General features: G+C 24.9%; 1 protein-coding gene across 1 annotated transcript; it reads right to left on the bottom strand.

Moving 5' to 3' along the window:
- Positions 1–2,694: 2,694 nt before the first annotated feature.
- On the bottom strand, positions 2,695–20,024 carry LOC129975230 (ubiquitin recognition factor in ER-associated degradation protein 1-like). Its single transcript, XM_056088259.1, has 12 exons — positions 19,790–20,024; positions 19,401–19,515; positions 16,879–16,911; positions 14,751–14,872; positions 12,942–13,072; positions 10,847–10,919; positions 9,810–9,878; positions 9,017–9,082; positions 6,447–6,494; positions 4,102–4,190; positions 3,118–3,193; positions 2,695–2,832 (listed from the first exon to the last, which is right to left on the bottom strand). Exons 1-12 carry the CDS (start codon positions 19,790–19,792, stop codon positions 2,758–2,760), a joined length of 900 nt encoding a protein of 299 aa, XP_055944234.1. The 5' UTR covers positions 19,793–20,024; the 3' UTR covers positions 2,695–2,757.

Genomic DNA, 20,024 nt, shown 5'->3' with positions numbered 1-20,024 from the left:
GAACTTTTGACAAATGTATTTAAGTTTGCATACAGCTGATTTCATCTGTTCATATGAGAATTTTCAATATGTTTTAGCTATCTTTTCTGATGAGTCTTGGTTCAGTTAAACATGATATTTTTATTCTATTTTTAAAAAATTGGAGGCATATTTAATTTGCAAGGAAAAGATTTAATGATTTTTTTAAAAAGTTGTTTCAAAAATGGTTAATTTATTCATATATTGTTTCTTATTTGAAACTGTTCAAAAAATATTTTGCCTCAAAATGTGCATTTTGTTTACTTGTATTAAAATCATTTTTCAAAGTTCAAAAGCACAGTTTCAGAAAATGATAATTTTTAACCAACCAGATTTAATGCATGCCAGGCCGACATAAATGCAATAAAATCTGATGCTGAATATCATAATCAGGTTTCCAAAATATGAAGAATGATAATAAGGATGTATATGGGCAATGATGCTACGGAAAATCTACAAATATAATTTTAAAGTGTAAGTAATAAACTTTAATGAATTCTTCAATTTAGTCTCTACCATATTTTATTTTTCACTCTAGTTTGTATTTTGTGGTTTTTAAAGCATCCAGTTCAATTCTTAAAAATATAAAATTAGTGATTTAAGATGCTTTGAGTTAATTAATGAGCAAATAATAAAAAATAAATATGCGATAATACATGACAAAATGAATTTCTTTCTTTTTTCTAGCTATAGTTTTGAAATAGTGGATAGTCGTTACAGACTAAACATGATCCAAATACAGAGAGCATATTTTTCAAATTCCAGGATACTAATACTGTATTATTTTTGGATGGAAAAAGAAATGTAATACACATATATTTAAGAGCTAATGGCAGTATCCATGTATAGTTACATTTCTTAAAGATTAAAAAAGAAAAAGCTTTTTTAATCAAGAAAATGAAATTAGGAAAATGCAAAAAGCGAGAGTTCAGAATATAGATTAAAGTAACTTGTGCAAGATTACCTGCAAATCATTATGCTAAATGAAAAGACCAAAGCCTTGAGATTTATAATTTCCCGGAATTTTGTCAGCTATAATATTTAAGGCACATTTTATATATATATATAAATTTAATTCTCAATTATTCATTTTTTTATAAAAATCTTTGCCAATAAGATTTTATATCTTGTTCATAATTTTGTTTAAAAAAAATCGCATATCTACAATTCATGTCATAATTTACGAAAATGGAGATGTATCAATACTGCTTTGTTTCAATAATTTGGTCATATGGCGGATTGACTGTACAGCTTCAAGAATCATTTAGATAATTGATACGATGATAATTGAAACTGTATGTAAATGGATGAGGTGAATACTGTAATATAAATTACAAGAACAAATATGTAATAATTATTGTCTGCATTTGGTATTTATGTCATATTCTATTAATGATTCTGAAGCTACAAATTTAAAAATAAAACTTTTAATAGTGCAGATGGAGAAGATACAGCATTGAAATTAGTGAAAATAACAGTAAGAAACAGAAAATATTTTTGTTTTACTCCTAGAAACAGTAATGCTATGATAAATTTAATATCGTCATTGTGAATATGTTCTATTTTTTTAAAATTGTGATATAATTCACTGCACATTCAATATATGAAAAAAAAGTAAAAAGCCGCAAAAAAAAAAAAAAACTTTTCAAACTATTTAACTATTTTTTTAAAAAAAATGTTTCTGCAATACAATGAGTGAATTGGAACATGCAAATAGAAGAGAACAAAAGTTGTATTATGTGCTTGAATATTTCTTGTATGCTTTTTTATTAGTGATACATTTGACAGTAATTTCTTTCTTTTATAAAAATGGAATTTAAAAAAAATGTAAATTTAACTTGAATTAGTCGATAAACCAAAAGACTACAAGCAAAAGGAATATTCCAGGACTAGATAAGAATATGAAAAAGTGAAAAAGCTATGTAGAAATTTTTTTTATAAAAACTGTTTAAACTTTAATATTAAAAATACTTTCATAGATAAATTTCTCCTAAAAGTAAAAATCTTTAATCTTTCAAAATTTTGATAAAGAAAATAATTACTACAATATACTTTAAATAGATATTATGAGAGAAAACTACAAATTAGAATCTTTGTAGTTGGTTTATTTATCAATAACTGGAATGGAAGGATATTCTAAACCATTCAACTTGCATTGTAGAACAAGCAATGCATTTAAGTTTCAATAAAAATAATCCTATTTGAAATACATTACTTATTTGAATTTATACATCTTTTATGTTTTGACAAATAGTGTATTGATATTTCAAATGGATCACAATTTTGTTTTATACGAATATTAGGTCATTAACAAAACAATACTACTGCCCCCAAGAAATTAATGTTAATTAACTTGTTATTTACTCTTACCAAAATGAGACTATTGTGCTTCCCTATTCTGTGTAATTCTTTCTGAAGCATAACTTTTTTTGTGCGTGTATGCTTGTGGAATAAATTAAAAAAAATCATACTGTAAGCAAAGTTAAATATTAGTTAGTAATAAATTACAGTGGAAGTGATACTGATATGCAATTGAAAAAAAACAGCAATAAAATATTAGGTAACAACAATTGATATTACAGACAAAAATAAAAATTATTGACTATTTAAAAAGAATGATTTTTAAGCTCTGCAATACAGTAAAACTTGAGAAAAAGCATTTTTGAGAATATAATATAAAAGGAATATACAATTTAATTTTTGTTAATAAATATACACGTACAGTTATTATTTCAAAACTCAATTCCCAATTTTTTGTCTTAAAGTCCAGCCTTTCCCTGAGAAGGCAGAGAAAGCATCTTCAATTGGTTTATCCTATCAAACAAGAATAAATATATTAATGGGGAAAATCTTATAATATTCTGTGTATTTATACATTATCAATTTAAAAATTAATTTAAAGCAATATAGTAAATTAACCATAAATGAAAAAAAAAAAAAAAAAAAAAACTAAATGCCTTAAGGAAAATTTATAAAGAAAAAATTAATATTTGTTTGACTTATAATAAATTGGTTAAAATAAATAAATATTTTAGAACTAAATCATGCACTTTTAATTTAATTACTTCAATTGCTCACTTTAATGTTTAAATAACTCACATTATCGATATCTTCGGTTTTAGTTGTGCGTATAAATCTGAGAGTTCCAATTTCATAATCATAATCAGGAATTCCTCTGCAAAAAAAGCATGGATTATTAATAATTCATAGAATATTAGCAGGAAATCAAAATTGTAATTAATAATAATGTCTTTTTCAGCTTCATCCAATATATTTTCAATAAAAGAATAAATTCTAGATCAGGATTTGCAATCATAATTTTAATAGAAATCAAAATTTCTGGTGAAGTACAATTAAAGCAGATAAAATAAAACTACAGAATGATTTAATAGTAACAAGGAAACATTTTCGATTTTTTATTACACTACAAATTTTCAAAAATAAGACACATACTTTATAACTATAATCAATATATTATTTTCAAAATATTTAAAGTGAATAACAAGTGGTATCTAAAGATATCAAAAGGAGATTTACATTGTTTTCAGCCATGATGCAACTGCAGTATAACAGTTTAACATGATCGACAATAACGATTAAGTAACTTTTCGCTAGGACATATTTCATCTCCATCACTGAATGGATTTGTTTGGAGTATAGGCCAGACTTATTATCAGAATAACATATCACAGCATATGCTTCAAAACTGCCTTCAATATATTAATTAATAGAAGTGTTTAGATATGGATTAAGTAGGTTCAAAAGCACTGTAAGTTATAATATTCTGGTATGACAATACTTAGGTTACTAGTTCACAATTTATCAAATTAATGTCTCAGCAACAAATCTAACCTGCACTGGCAATCCACTTTTATGAATATTTGAAAAGGCAGATATTCACAATAAAGGATTATCAGTGAACATATTACTAAAAGTTATGTGACAACTTCATTTTCTATACAATCTCACAATTTATGAAAATAACAGCTGGGTAAATAATCTTATAAACTGCAAGTAATTAAGAGTAAATATTTTTTTAAAAAAAACAAACTCTTTTCAATAAAACAATTTCTTATATTTTACCTCTTTGGTGGTGGAACATTTAATGCAGTGATTGGCAATTCTGTACCTTTAGTTTTGCCATCTAACCGGTTACCTTTGCCTCGAAATGCCTTAAATCAAAAGAAACAAATTAATTACTGAAACAAAAATAATTAAATTTACAAATAAGGTGGCAACCAGGCTTTCACCAATGAACAGTTATTTTGATGTATGGACATCATGTTTAAAATAGATCACTACATATTAAGATACCAATTAATAGCTATCAATCATGTGGTAAATGTTGATAGTTTACAATTAAAAAAAAAACTATTGTTTAAAAGAAATTAAATAATATAAAAGTTGAGAGTACTTTTAATTATGTTCATTATAAATTCATTTTTTACAATATTTATAGATACAGCAATCATAAATAAAAATAAAATTCCTACAGTTATGTTTACTATATAAATTCATAATATTGAATAGATTTTCTACAAATTTTGTTAAAAAATAAGTTTTTAGTGAAGTTTTAATTACAGCTGAATGAACAACTGAATTTAGGGATAGTTGAACAAATCTTTTATCAACTAAAAATTACACAGAAATATGCAGGAGAGACTAATTTATGTTCGGTGTTGTCATTCTTACTGAATATAAACATTATAGATATTTTAAATAATTTTCTTCATTAGCTCCAAGTTGTTACTAGCAATGTTTAATCAAATTTTGAAATATTTCTTAAAATTATTAATAAATTATGCAAAAATTAATCATCATGGTTTTGATACAGGTCTTCACAACTTCCAGAAGCAGCATAGTTTTAATAATTGTTTTGTGCAACAGATATTCTCATTTAAAAATGAAAATAAAAATTCTAAACAGTAAGAGAATTTTGTGTATTATAGTACATTATACAAAAAGTATATTGTATATTGAAAGCAGTCAGAAAATATTTTCATACTAAGCAATGCCAAACAAGCCAACTAATAGCAAAATACATACATTTTAATATATATAGCTACTAGCTTTGTAATACAATATATAGTATATAAATATATAGTAAAGCACCATTTAGACATTGCTAATTAATATGTTGTTTTATCACAGTTTTCAAGTCAAAGAATAGTAGAACCTCTTGAGAATGGAGATCATTTTTGAGGAAAATGTGAACTGGGTTAACAATTTGTTCGCAACTGATAAATTAATAAAAAGCAAATTATTTGGAATTAATTTCAATGATGATAAATGTGAAAAAATTATTATTACCTTTCTTTAAAAAGATAATAGACTCCACTGAAAAATAAAAAATGCTAGCAAGTTTTTTGGATACTTACTCTGACTAGAACTTACCCAAAAGTTATAAATCCAAGAGATCAAGTTGTCTGAAAAAGTATCAGTGAAACATTTTTTCAAGTTAACCTCATTCAATTTATAATACTGAATTTAATATTCCTGGATTATTAATAAGTCTGATGATAAGACTTTTTTATTGCTTACAGTTGTACATATAAAAATCGAATAAAATAAGAAATGTATAATTAGTATTCTATATTGCCAGTAAAGGTTTGATGTTCTTATTTTAAATGAAAATTTTTTTAATTATTATTCCCAATATGATGTATTAATATTAGTACAAACTTGAGAAACTTTAAAATTACTATTCTCAAACAAATTTGCGAAAGTAGCTTAATTTTTATTATAATCAAAATTACTTATTAAAATTTTAATTAAATATCTTTTTGTTCATACATTGTTTTATGCGATCCCTTGAAAAGCATATATAATTGAATCTTCAATGTAGAGTAATTTAACAAATATGGATGGCGCTAGAGGGAAGAAATTGATATGAACTTTTGGGGTTAATTAATTTTTTTAAATGTTAAATTCTCAAAAAAAAGTATGTTAAAAACATTATAAGAGAATTATTTTCTAGCAACAATATTTTTCATTGGCCAAAAAATTTGTGAATAACTGCATTTTGAGTGATAAATAAGAATAAGCATATTTTGTATTTGAGTAACACAGTAGGACAATTATTAACATCAGCAATGAGCTATAAAATAATTCTAAAGAAAATTCCTTAAATATCAAAAAACTGTTAAATAAATATTTTTAAACATTAGCAGAAAATTTATTCAGACCGTGATGCAATTCAAATTAAATGACAGTGTGTAACTGATTTTAATGTAAAAGTGTTTATATAGCTTTCTAAAAGAGCAAATTTTGACTAAATTGAACATGTGGCTTATTCATAATAATGACACTTATAGATTTAATCTTTTAAAAGCTGCAATTAAATAAAGTATTCTAACAATATGGAGAATTTATCAACATTGATAAATTACAACTTGCTACAGATCTGCAAAATAATTTTTAAAACTTACAATAAAAGAATCTGGTGGTGGTAGCTCAATCTCCTTTAATGCAGGATTCTGGAAAAAAAAAAAAAAATATTATTTAACAAATCATATTTGCATAGAATTTAACAAAGAAAAAATTAATTTCTCAATGAATTAATTTGAAAATTTTATATGAGATTGAAATAAATAAAATGAAACAGAAATTAACAAAATAATTAATTAAAAATAAACACAGAGTAAGTATATCAAGCCTAATTCAATGTAATAAATTTCCATTTATAAAACTCATTTACTGAATTTAAAGCCTTCATTAAATTTTTGGAGTCTTATGTATCTTTTATATATAACTGCTGGCTAATTTGTTGAAGAATATTTTTGAAATTGGCAGTGTTCTTCAAAAATAATAATCAAAAAATAAAATTTTATTATTTAGGACATTATCAGAAATATTTAAATTTTAAGAAATCCACAAAGTTGTCGTTTAAAAGCATTACACAGTTAACATTTAGCAATTTGATTATAACCTTGCACATTTTTTTAACAAAATTCCTAAAAGATCAAATGCAACAAATATTTTAAGTACTTAAAAATGATTTCAATAGAAATGAAACAAAGATTATTAATTCATCAACTTATTAATACTAGTTAAGAATGATTATTCATTCACTAAAAAAGGTTAATATTTTTTCATAGATCTAATTCTTTAGAAAATTCCTTATTCAATTCTTCAGCCATTTGAACAAAATGCAATTCAAGCATTTACATTATTTAAAAGAAGTTCATGACTTTTACCAGAATGCAATAGAAATTTCACTTAATTGTGACTTTCATGTCATTAATGATCACCAATAAACAGATCAGCATGTACATAATCATATTAGATTAGCACGAAACACTTAGTGTTAAATTAGTATTGGCTTCAACCCCATTAATGTATTAACCATTAGAGAGACAAAATATATCAAAGGAAAGGTAGAAAGGCAATTTTGAAAATGCATACATATGCAAGGGCTCAGCAGTGAACTAAGTTCATATTCAATAGAGTATGCTAAAGCACAATAAAGCAATTAAAAAAAAATGAAATACTACATTTACAAATCTGAAGTATTAAAACTACAATCAATAAGTGCAGCCAACCATATGATATAATGTTTTTAAGACTAATTGTAGAATTTGTGGAATAAAATGCTATAAATGCCAACAAAATGCTCAATTTAAGACCTTTTTATTTTACTCAATTAACCCTTTGAAATAAATATTTAACTACTGTTCATTATTCATTATTATAGACAAAAATGTAAACTAGCTACCTTTGGCAGCCAGTTTGTTTACTTAGATTATTGATTTTTCATAGTCTGCTGTACGATTAATGTGGAATGTATATTAAAAAAATTAATTTTGTTTTTCAATACAACTGAAAACACGAGTTTAATTAAATCAATTTCTTACAAATTATTGTGAGTACTAATTTAAAAGTATACATACTATGAAATAATAATAATAATAAAAGAAAATCCAACCTCAATGTTCAGAGAAAGCAATTTTTTAAAAATCTTAACATTGCAAAAAGCACACATCATATTATGTTAATGGACAACATTGAAAACATTATTATAAGTTGTGTATTAAATTAAATTTATTTTAAAAAAAGAGAAAAAAGTTGCTCAGAAAGGAAACTGATATTTAATGGTAATTTGTTGAGAATTAAAGTAACACAAAAACCATTTTTGCTAGATAATAGTTTTAAAAGATATTAATCAATTTCCAAAGGTAAGATGTAGCAATTACCTATCTGGTGAAGGTTAAGCCTATTTTCCCACTCTCTGTTTGACATTTATTTATATCTTCTTTCCTCTGACTAAATGGAGTTTTGGGGAACATACCGAATCTTCTCCAGAGAATTTCTAATAATATTTTGCAGTTCCATTAATTAGTTAAGCATTGAATTAAATGCAGCTGTATAAACGTTCAATGAAGAAATTGAAGTTGAGTGTTTTTATTAGCTACAGTTACATGATAATGCAGACTTTACCAATGATCCTTTGAACAGATGTACCTTGAAACAATCATATGACAATATATTTACATTTGATTGTTGCCATTCGATATTAAGTAACAAGAGCAATTTCTTAGGCACATACATTAGCAAATTTTAAGAAAACTGAGAACTGTGAAATACATTGTGGTACAAGGAAGTGAGGAGCCATCAAGTTGCATGCAGAAAAACCATGATGATATTTCTTCAAACGAAAAAGAACAAATGTAAAATAAAAGAATGAAGTACAAAGATGATAAATTCAGGGGGGAAATTAAATAAAGGCATAAGGAGCATTCAACTCCAGCTAATACATATAAAATTATGGAAATACATGTATAAAATGTTTTGTTCTATTTTTCCTGAGAAGGCAATTAGATTCATTGCTTTTTCTAGATGTCATAGAAAGTTTATCTGAGAGAATTCTAATTAATTTGAATAAATTATTGAACAAGCAGAATGTTTATATACTAAGCAAAAGTTATTAATATCAATTATAAAAAAATTTCAGAAAGTGCTATGATGATCATGCAAAGAGCAAAGATCACACAATACTTACACTATCTTCTTCAACGGCAGGTCTAGGTTCTGGTTCCTTATAACCAACTGGAGCATCAAACTCTACCTGAATAAGAATGAGAAATATAGTTAAAAAAATGATGTAATAATATTTCAAAGAATTCATCACCACAGAAAAATATAATCCATTTAATAATAATAATAATCATTTTTTGAAATGTGTAGTTATAAAAGTTCCAAGACATGTTCCAACTTAAAATGCATGTATATCTTGCTCAATAATCAAAATGAATTAAATTATAGCCCCATAAATAATTATACAAAAATACTGACTTCTCTTAGACTGCTTCTATAATGGAATAAGAACCAGATATCGCAAAAAATACAATTTAAAACCTTAAATTATATAGGAAAATTACAAAAACTGCTGACTCTTAAAATCAGCAGTTTTCTCAAATTCCAATTCAACATCAATGTAATGATGGTAGATGTAAGGATGGTTGGTTTATGATGGTAGACATTGCATGCAGCACACCCCTTTTAGCAGACATTAAGGGAATCAGATCTTAAATTCACAATCCTCAGATTCTGAAAGCCTATTATTGCCACACCAAAATATTTAAAACTTTTTAATCAGATTTTGTTAAAATAGATTAAAGTTAAGTAAGATTTTGCTAAAGCTTTTACTTAGTGTTGAAACAAGAGAAACAGATTCTTCAGAACAAATACAATGATTAGATTTACATAAATGTACATTTCTCTTCACTTTCAACTTGAAGCAAAAACAACAACAACTTAGGAATTAAAAAAAAATTAATCAAACATATACTTACATTCATGTCACACTCAATTATTGAAACTGCCTTCTGGGGTTTTGTTTCAAGAACTAAAAATTCATATATCTATAAATGAAAATACATTATTATTCTATTTATGTGAACAAAGATATCACACAATACAAAAATTAACTGATAAAATAGTTAACCAAGATAAAACAAAAATATATAACCTTTGAAAAAATATTGAAGATATTCAACTATTGAAATTGATAATATAAGAAATTAATTAACAGTTAAATAGCAATACATAGACATCTAAAAAAATTTAATGCAAATTATTTTAAGTATGATTATTACAATTAATAAGTAAAAATCATAATAAAGTTATAGAGGCTCTTTAAATTTACTTTTTGCAAAATAAAATTTTCTGAGGATCATGCAATCCTAATATTCATTATTAAGTTATTTCATTTAAATATACCAGCACTAAAATGGACTTTAAAGCAATGCTGAATTAATCTATACTTAAATTTTCGGATGTACATATAATTTGTTCATAATATATTAATTGATCTAATATTCATAATAAAAATAAAAAAATCACTTCTCATTGATTAAGAAGTTATAAAAAAGACTTATAAAATATAAGGTAATTCATGGTTTCAAAAATACCATGAATTAAAAGCATTACACACATACATATAACCATAATTTTTACTACTTAAAAAAAAAACCACATTGAAGCATTCACTGTCAGTATTTTAAATGCAGTATGCTTTTCATGTTTCTTCAGAATAATTATATTAATTTATAATTAAACACATCTATGAAAAGGATGCTTCAAGTTGTTGCTTTGATTTTAAATGAAACTATTCATATATTTTTAAAAAATGATTACAGGTTATTTTTAAATTTCAGTCACAAAAGATTGCATTACGGAAAAATACCTTTAATTAAAGAAAAAGAAATACAAAATTCTAACAAAAATTACAAATTATACAGAAAATTACATATTTACAATAATTAAAATTGATAACTGATTACATAATATATTTTCAAATAATTCCATTAATAAAATAAGTAGTGATTACTTTGTCATTGTATTCAATTGCAATAAGATCACCAGTAGTGAGACAAGCAAAATTCCGCAAAGCATTTTCTAACCTATTTATTATTAAGGGTTTATAACATTTCAATACAAAAAGAAACCACAGTTAAATAATGAAATAAGTTGAAAGGGAGAATGAGAAAAATATTTTATCTTCCATTAATTAGTTTTACATTATTTTATTCTTAATTTAAGATAAACAATTTAAGATTGAATATTTTTCCTTAAAAGAATATCCTTATATTAAGATTAAAAAGACTTGCTGTTTAATTTGTAAAAAATAATGCTATAATGTATTAATAGCTCAGTGTCTTATAGAAATAAGTCTAAATTATTATTTTTCAGTTAATTATATGATCAATAGAAATTTCATCAGATATGATGAATTTCATTTTTCTTAAATTAAGTTTATATAAAATCCTTATTTTCTTAAAATATTATAAAAAATTATAACTTTTCCATTTCTAATGGTAAAACTTTCTCAAATATGTACATATATGCTTTCATGAATTGAACCAATGTTGAATATATTAACCAAAAATTTTAATGAACTTTAATTCTTGAATACACAGTAGGGTGGATTGAAAAGTATCAATGTATGAAAATGTCATTCTATCAAATAGTACTCGGTGGTAAAAGTTCTTTATTAACTAACATATCATCGCTGAATTTTCACAAGTCAACATCATTTTACAGAATTACTTCAAAATTTAATTTTTTACAAAAAAATTTCATATATTTTGTCATAATTTAGCGACTGTTGCTCTGTTCAAACATTCTATCAAAAGCCTTAGCATAAGCTAGAATGACGCTGACAAATCATTTCAATGCAAGAATCTTTATTTTGGTGACTAGAAGAGTCTTTTTGCATAAAGTATAAATTAAAAAGTTTTTTTTTCTTATTGAAATAATTATTATATTATGAAGACCTGAAATTCAGGCTTTGTACAGCATTTCTTTGATTTTAATAATGTTCACTTTTAAATTTCAATCACTATTAGTTTGTAAATATGAGTACTCTTTCCACATCCTAATCCCATTATAACAGTTCAATATATATCTCCAAATGTTGGTAGAACAATGTAGCTGAGCTAATTTTGGTTGCCTATGATGAAATATTTAATCTGGTTTCTAGTCTGAACCATAATTCCAATTTCTAAATAAAGCAACTTAATTTAAAAAAGGCAAATTTAAATAACTAAAAAGCTAAAGAGCAGTTTAAAAGCTTAAGCACATAAGAAATGAACAAATGATAGGAAAAAGCACAATGTTTATCAAGTTGTAGATGAAGCACACATAAATTTAAAAAAAAAATCAAACTGCCATATATCATTATTCCCAGCAAAACTTTTCATTCCATGATACATTACCATTTCTGGAGACATTTCATGTTGAAAAGAAGTTGAAATATTTGAGGTTCTTGCAAAAATTGAAAATAAGTGGAAAATTTTAAAAATCAAGCAATCATATGTTAGTCAACAGACAACTTTGACACTTAATGCAATTTGATAGCTGCCAATTTTTTATTTTTCAATTCATTCTGATACACAATAAATAGTTTTATCCTGCTGTTAACAAATAATTGTAGTTTGCAGCCTATAACAGCATAAAATAGTGCATTCTCTCCCTCTAATGAGTGAGTTAATATTAACAAAATTCTTTAATAAACTAAAAAAGAAGAATGTTCTCATAAGAAATATTCTCTACAACTGATAATAAGATGAAATCAAGGATAAACAATTTCATAGTATTTCAGTCTCTCATTTTTTAAAAAGATATTCCTCAAACAATGGTACTAAATAAAATTTAAAACAAAAACTTTTAGATCTTTCACTATTGCTGATCATGATAAAACATGAAATATATTTTCCGAGTGCAAAAATTTAAAAATATATTTGACATTATCAGTGAAAAAGTAAATGTACTCCTCATTCTTTTAAATGTTTGATCTTGCCAACTGTTTTAAAAAAGCTTGAGTTTCTCTTACTTTTGCTGGCATATATTACCAAGGAAAGGCTGCTTTTAAAATTTTGAATGTGATAACTAAGAGATTTGACCAATAAATAGTGAAAGGATACACAGCTTTGGGATTAGTAATATCAAGAAAATCTTCACTCTGTGGCTGAAACTTTGAAAATGTAGCTACAGGTAAAGTAGCATTTTCAATATGCAGCATTCCACCTTCTTCTAGTAGAAGATTTCGCATCATCTAAAGATTAACAAAAGAATAAGGTAATATAAGTTTTTTTTTTTTAATATTCTATATTGATCCAAATTCCAATCTGATATATTATCGCTATACTCATATAATCAATACACGGTAAAAAACAATTCTCAATAACAAATTTTTGTAAGAATATTTTAAGCATCTAAAAAAGGCTTTATTTTGACTTTAATAATTAATACATTCCAAGTCTGATCATCTTTTAAATAATAAAAATACTGCAGCAAACATACTTTTTTATTATATACTATTTCATAACAATCTGTGTTTGAAGTAAATAAAATAATTTTATTCTCATTCCCTAGAAAAGGTTGTTATCACATCAAAAGAAAGACAGATAAAGAAAAATTCCTTTTAAATGGTGATTTCAGGATTTATCAAATGGTGATTGTATGACACTATTTGAATGATTAATAAACTGCTTATTTCATTGGTAAAAAGTTCAATCTGATTTTTTTTTTTTACCAGAATGCTAAGTAACATAAGATTAAAATGAACATAAAAAAATGTGCCATAACTGTCTACAAAATCATTAGGAAATAAATAATAACACTAACAAATTTTGAGTATTTTTTTTTACTAAAAAAAATACTAAAAGAAAACCCCTTTTCTAATATCAATCGATTATATTTTTTCATCTAATATATTTAAAGATATTTTATATAACATACTGAAATTACTCAAACACATTTCAATTATTATAAAGCACACAGATTTTTATTCTAGATGTAAGACACCAAGTAGATATCAACAGTGAAGATAATAATAGTAATTTTTCTTATTAATGTATATAGTATGTAAAAGCAATAATTTTCCTTATTGATATAAATAATATATATATATATATAAATAGTAACTGCTTCTTATTGAAAATTGACAAACAAAAATTAGCTTGAAAATTGTTATTTCCTATTTCAAACACACCTCTCTCATAAAAAAAAAAGAAAGAAAATTTATGATATAAAGAACTGTACAAATTATCCTAATCAATGCTTCCAAGAGACAAGTCAAATTTATAATCATTAGTCCAAAAGTTTAAGTAGGAAGAAATTTTCTTCTTTGAAAATTTTTTTAAAAAAAATAATAAAAACACATTATGGTCAGGCAACACACTTGTCTGACCAGGTTCAAATACAGATTAATAAAGAAAATGGAATTTCAAGTTGTGAAGCAATGAAAGACAACCTAGTAAAATAAGAGGCATATTATAAAGTTTAATATATCTTGCTCTGAGTATATCAATTGTGATACAAATAGGTAACTCACAGATATGAAAGACAACCTAGTAAAATAAGAGGCATATTATAATGTTTAATATATCTTGCTCTGAGTATATCAATTGTGATACAAATAGGTAACTCACAGATAATGTAAGGCAAATTAGTAAAAGATGCACAATGATTCGTTAGACTCAGGTAAATTGCTAAAGGAAGAAAAGTAGAATCAAGAAACAACACGGATACCACCTGGTGTCAGGATGCATGCCAGTTTTAAGATAATACATGTTTACTACATTTTGAAAAAATGCATGCAAATTAATGCTTTTTATGGTTTCTGCCCTAAAGAATTACAGCAGTTACATCTTATTTAATAGCACAAAATTAAAAATAAAAGTAATGTTATAACTTCATTCTTCCTTTGATAAACTGATAGAGTAACTTACCCAATAAGGCAAGTAGACTTTACCTTCATCAGCCACAAATTCCAATACTCCACAATGTGTACAACGATTGGTTTTTTTATTTGTCAACTTGAACAACATAGGATACACAATATTTAAACGAGCTAAATAAGAAACAGTTTTTAAAAATTTAAAATGATATAAATTAAAAGGAAAATTATGAATAATGCAGTGTTTTTTATCTACTAAAAATAACATTATTTACTGATTTTATATATTGCACATAAAAACTAAATTAAAATAAATTCATCTTTTAATTGAATTTTCTGCACAAAATAAGATAAAGATACTATAGACTACATTCTATAGAGAAAGACATAGTCTCAAGACAATATAAATATAAAAAAGTAATAGCAAATATTGAATATTAGATACTACTTACTAAAAGTGTCAATTAAAAGAAATATAAAATTATGTTATATTACATTAATAAAACTATTAACAGCAGAAAAAATTTATACATTTTAAGATATTACTTATATGAAAATTATTTTGCAATTCTGATTTAAACTGAAGTTTTTTTACTGAAAGTCACAGATAAATAATTACAAATTTTACAATCTTTTTATATATAATTACACTATGAATGAATTTTAAAATGCTTTGGTACTTATTAATTAATGGTGAAAGAGCCAAAACTTGATAAATATAGTACCAAAACCAAATTGGCATTGCAACCCTACGAGCATACTTTTAACATACAAAAAGAAAACAAGCATCTGTTTACACTGTTTTAATGAAATTTGTTTGTTGTTTATTCTTGATAAAGAATCGCCAATCCTTAACCATAAATTAATAAGTACCAAAATAATAAATAAATAAATTATTTCATGTATTATTGCTATTTGATATTAGTAAATCAATAAATTGTTATTTCTGAATGACAAATATTGCTGTTTCATTTCTAACATAAAAACAGATTCTTTAATCATTTCTTTCTTGAATACTCAGTTGGGGAAATAAAAGCATTAAAAGTAAAACACAAATTTTGAAATGATCAATAAATAACATGTAATGAATATAAGTTATAAGCATCAGTTCATAAATAGGAATAATTTATGAAATAAAAATATAAAAAAAAATAAAATGCTCTAATATAATTTTCTAAAAAATTATTCACTTGAAAAAATTTAATCGCAAAAAATATACCCTTCTAAAAATGCCAAAGACATTTCATAACTAAAAAGACAGCCAAATATATTAAAATAAATAAAAATGAAATTTATAAATAGTTTACATGCTACAGAAATCCAAACAAGCCCTTTTGTTAACATTTTATGAATTAAAAAATATGTTTCCATACATTGAAAGTTTATCTTATTATTAGTTAATTCCCTTTCTATTGCATAAAAACATTATAGATATTTAAAATCATTATCTTTATTTATGAATCTTTAGCTGAATTGTGATTACATTGCTTATTTAAGCCTTGTATTATTCTTTAATTATTAGGTATTGTATTATTTAATTATTAAAATAATAGGTGTAGATGGTTTTTCAAAATTATATGGCATAACTGATACTTTTATTTTAATTAAAAATAAAAATAACTAAGACAATTTTGCACATTAAGCATTTTATAACTGAAATAATATATTTTTAATTTTTTTTTGTTTAAGTGTTTTTTAGTATTCTATAGAGTGCAAAGATACTTATTTTTATTTCTTCACATATGATATTTACACCATATCAACTGTCAAAAGACCATTTGCTAATATGATTTTATAAAAATTTGCTAATAAATAAGGAATCATAAGGAAGATTTTAGGAAAGGTTTGATGACCATTAATTAAATATAAGAAAAAAAATGCTTCATTAAGAGAAAATTATAAAGTTCATACATTAAATAATCTTTTGTCCTATATTAACAGACTTTCCATTCTTCGTTTTATTATTAATTTCTAAGTAGAGTTTTTTTCATTAGTGAATAGGAATCTATAAATGGTTTTTCTAAAATAATTCTTTGTATTACAATCTTTAAAAGAACAAAACCATAAATCATAAATGAAAAGAATAAATCTACTAAAACTCTAGATTGGTAACTAAAATTATAAAAATATATATTAAGGCACTATTTAAAGCAGAGAGAAAAAAATAACTAAACAGTTACCTAAATGGTCTAATGAAGATGGTGGCATAATAACTGAAAAAAAAAATAATATATGAACAAATTTTTAAAAAGTGTTTTAATAAAAGCTATATTTGATACTTATTAGTATAAAATGCAGGAGCATTAGGATTTTTAAATTATTGCTATTAGCTTTTGCAGTTTAACCCTTTTCCGGATTGGGGCATTAAAATTTTAAAAATGTAATGAAAAATACACACACACACAATCAATGTGATTAATAGGTTGTATACACATAGATTTTGCAGCCAAATTTTTTTAAAAATTTGCCGCCTTTCAAACAATGACACTGCTCATCTAGAGCAATCTCTGTGCAAGAAAATCTTTTGAAATAATTGTGTAGTTTCCTTTTGACAACATCAGTAATTATGAATATTTTAGGTTTATAGACACTTTTATTCATGTTCTAAGTAATTTGAAATATTTAAAATATTAAATGTACAAAATATAATATATTTACTACATGAATTCTAAGCTAAATCTTATAAATATAAATAATTAAAAAAATAAGAATTATTACAATTTTATACAAATTGTAATAAGAAATTAGAATTTAATTCACCTAAGAATGAAAATTAGTTAAATAAAATGCCAAAAATAAATATTTACTGTTAAATTTTATTAATTAAGTGTTAATTTTATTAAATAATAAAGTGAAAAATATCAAATAAAAAACAAAATTGGAAATAATTTATTATTTGGCATGAAATTTTACAAAGCATATGGAGTGTCTTTTTGTCTAACACATAATGCGAAACTATTGTTTTGCACATTGTTTATGCTTTGTGCACATTTTTTTGATACTGTACAGCAAATATTTTCGAGGGGAACATTTGAAAAGCATATGTTTAACATTTTTTTTAATCTTTCGCTGTACAATTTTTATATGCTGAATACAATAATGATAATTATATATATATAAAAAACCCCTTTAAATAAAAAAAAAATTATGGCTATATTACGGAAGATAGCAATTAATAAAGAAGAACATCAGGGTGAAACATAAGTAACAATCTAAAAAAAAAAAGAGCGAATTTAAAATGTGAACTGTTTTCTGGTTTCAAACAAAGGTTTCTTTTTCCAGAATGACCACGAAGACCCCCCCCCCCCGAACAAAGATCAGCATCACATCCTTCTCTGCAAAATATCAATTTATACCTTTCACACAAAGTGAGGTGAACAAAAAATAGACGTCCTAGAATTTTCGTGACAGTGTGTCATATATGCATTACCTATGAACATCTCTCTCAGCCGAGCATATCACCCATGCATTTCTAGAAATCAAAAGGAACGGTAATGTTGGGGCTGGAAAATTTTGATATTGGAACAATTTTTAAATGCCACTAGATGATCCCTGCGTCTATTACTTCTGAAAAAAGTATAGTTTTAGTACCCTGACCTTCAGTTTGCTCATATATAGACTGACTTTGATATTTTACTCATCACCTGTTGCAGGGAGAGGGGATAAGAGTATTGTAAATAAACAGAGGTGGGTTGTTTAACTTTCCACTTGATAGAATTCTTCACATATCTGGCCTCCCACCAAATTCTTTTTTTTCTTATTACTGTGTAGCTGTAACTAGTCTTTTTTGGGTTTTATTATCAGTTCTGTTGTATTTTAGGTAGCTTTTGGATATATTTTGTGCACTTCTCTTTTTACTACAAAAAGCCTTGGTTTCGGTTTATTATGGCAAGCTATTTGTCAGAGGGAGAATGTATTTGTATTATGAATGAACTAATAATCTAAAAAGGTAGCAAAAATGACAATGTTAAGATTTAAACTTTATTTTTCCCGATTACCCCCCCTTCCTTTTCAAAGTTAGGCTTAGTGACGCAAAACTCTGTGCTATGCGATGACGCTTTTCATTTACGCTCCGTCCTAAGCATGCGTCTAGGATAGAGGCCTCCTATCCCAAAAAGGTTAAATTGACATAATTTAAAAGACAATTTTTTTTAAATTTTGAAATAGTGTAAAATTTATTTGTGTACAATAATAGTTTCTGAATTTATTGCAAAAAAAGCCAAAATTCAGCTTTACTTTTTAACTGATTAAAATTAATAAAAAAATATCTGAGGAGCACATTCCCTATTTACAAGTTGTATATATACCAAACTTGGAAATTGTAGCAACCTCCAAAAAAAAGAATGTAGAAGTAAAAAAGAATGCAAAGCAATTATAAGTTTGAATCTAACACATTACATAAATTATATAAAATTAATTCATAAATATTTTGGAGCTTTAGTATTAACCACATGTCATTGGAGAATAATATAGATTAAAAACATTAATAACGTGCAATTTTTAGAGAGATTGATTCCAACACTCATTTCAAAGGATTTTATTGAATACTTATTAGAAGACCTTTAATTAATTAGAAGAAACTCTTATATATGTCATAATGCAAATGAGAATTTAAACTATTGGATTTTCGAACTTAGAATCAACAATGGCTTATAGATAAGAAGTACTAAACAATTAAAATATAATAATGAAATAAACTTACTTTTCCCACCCTTTTCCACATCACGACGTTCATTTCCAGGCAACATAGACACAGAATAACAACGATATTGAGTGTTAAATGGTCTTACAGGCTCATGAAAGACATTGAATGAGAACTAGAAAATATGCAAATATCGCAAAATAAATGGTAAATCAGAAAAATACGCATTTAAACAAATAAGATGAAAAATAGATGTTAAATTATTAAAGGAAACATAAAAAAACACTTTACAACAAATCATTTATTTATTGAAAAATGTTTGATTGTCACATCTGAGCTTATCACAGACAAAGAGAAAATAAATATATCTTTAGATTGGGGTTAAAAATTAAATTGATTTGAAAGTTAACTCATCAAATTTAAAAAGAGGACAAATCTTTATGACTTACCATTTTTAGTTTTAGATATATAAAAAATTTAATGTACGCTAATTGACTTAGTTACTCGATTTGAAACGAAATTTACAATTCATCCAAGAAGGAAAACAAACATATCATATCTGATGCCAAATACTAACGAAATAATTCAGGAACTGAGGGAATTGGGTGAATCGCAGAAGTCATTACTGATAGAAACATAATGACTCCCCTCAAGAATTTTGCTGAAGCAGTACATGAGATTTAG

The sequence above is a fragment of the Argiope bruennichi genome, chromosome 7 (assembly GCF_947563725.1).
Source record: "Argiope bruennichi chromosome 7, qqArgBrue1.1, whole genome shotgun sequence".
In the NCBI taxonomy this organism is placed as follows: Eukaryota; Metazoa; Arthropoda; class Arachnida; order Araneae; family Araneidae; genus Argiope; species Argiope bruennichi.
This window is presented reverse-complemented; position numbering and strand designations above follow the sequence as displayed.

Bases quoted from the DNA above. Each gene is read 5' to 3' on its own strand.
- LOC129975230 (XM_056088259.1), bottom strand. The intron at 13,073-14,750 runs GTAAGTTACTCT...GTTAATCTTTAG, and splicing joins AAGTCTACTTGCCTTATTGG to ATGATGCGAAATCTTCTACT. The intron at 9,083-9,809 runs GTAAGTATATGT...ATTCTTATTCAG, and splicing joins TAATTGAGTGTGACATGAAT to GTAGAGTTTGATGCTCCAGT.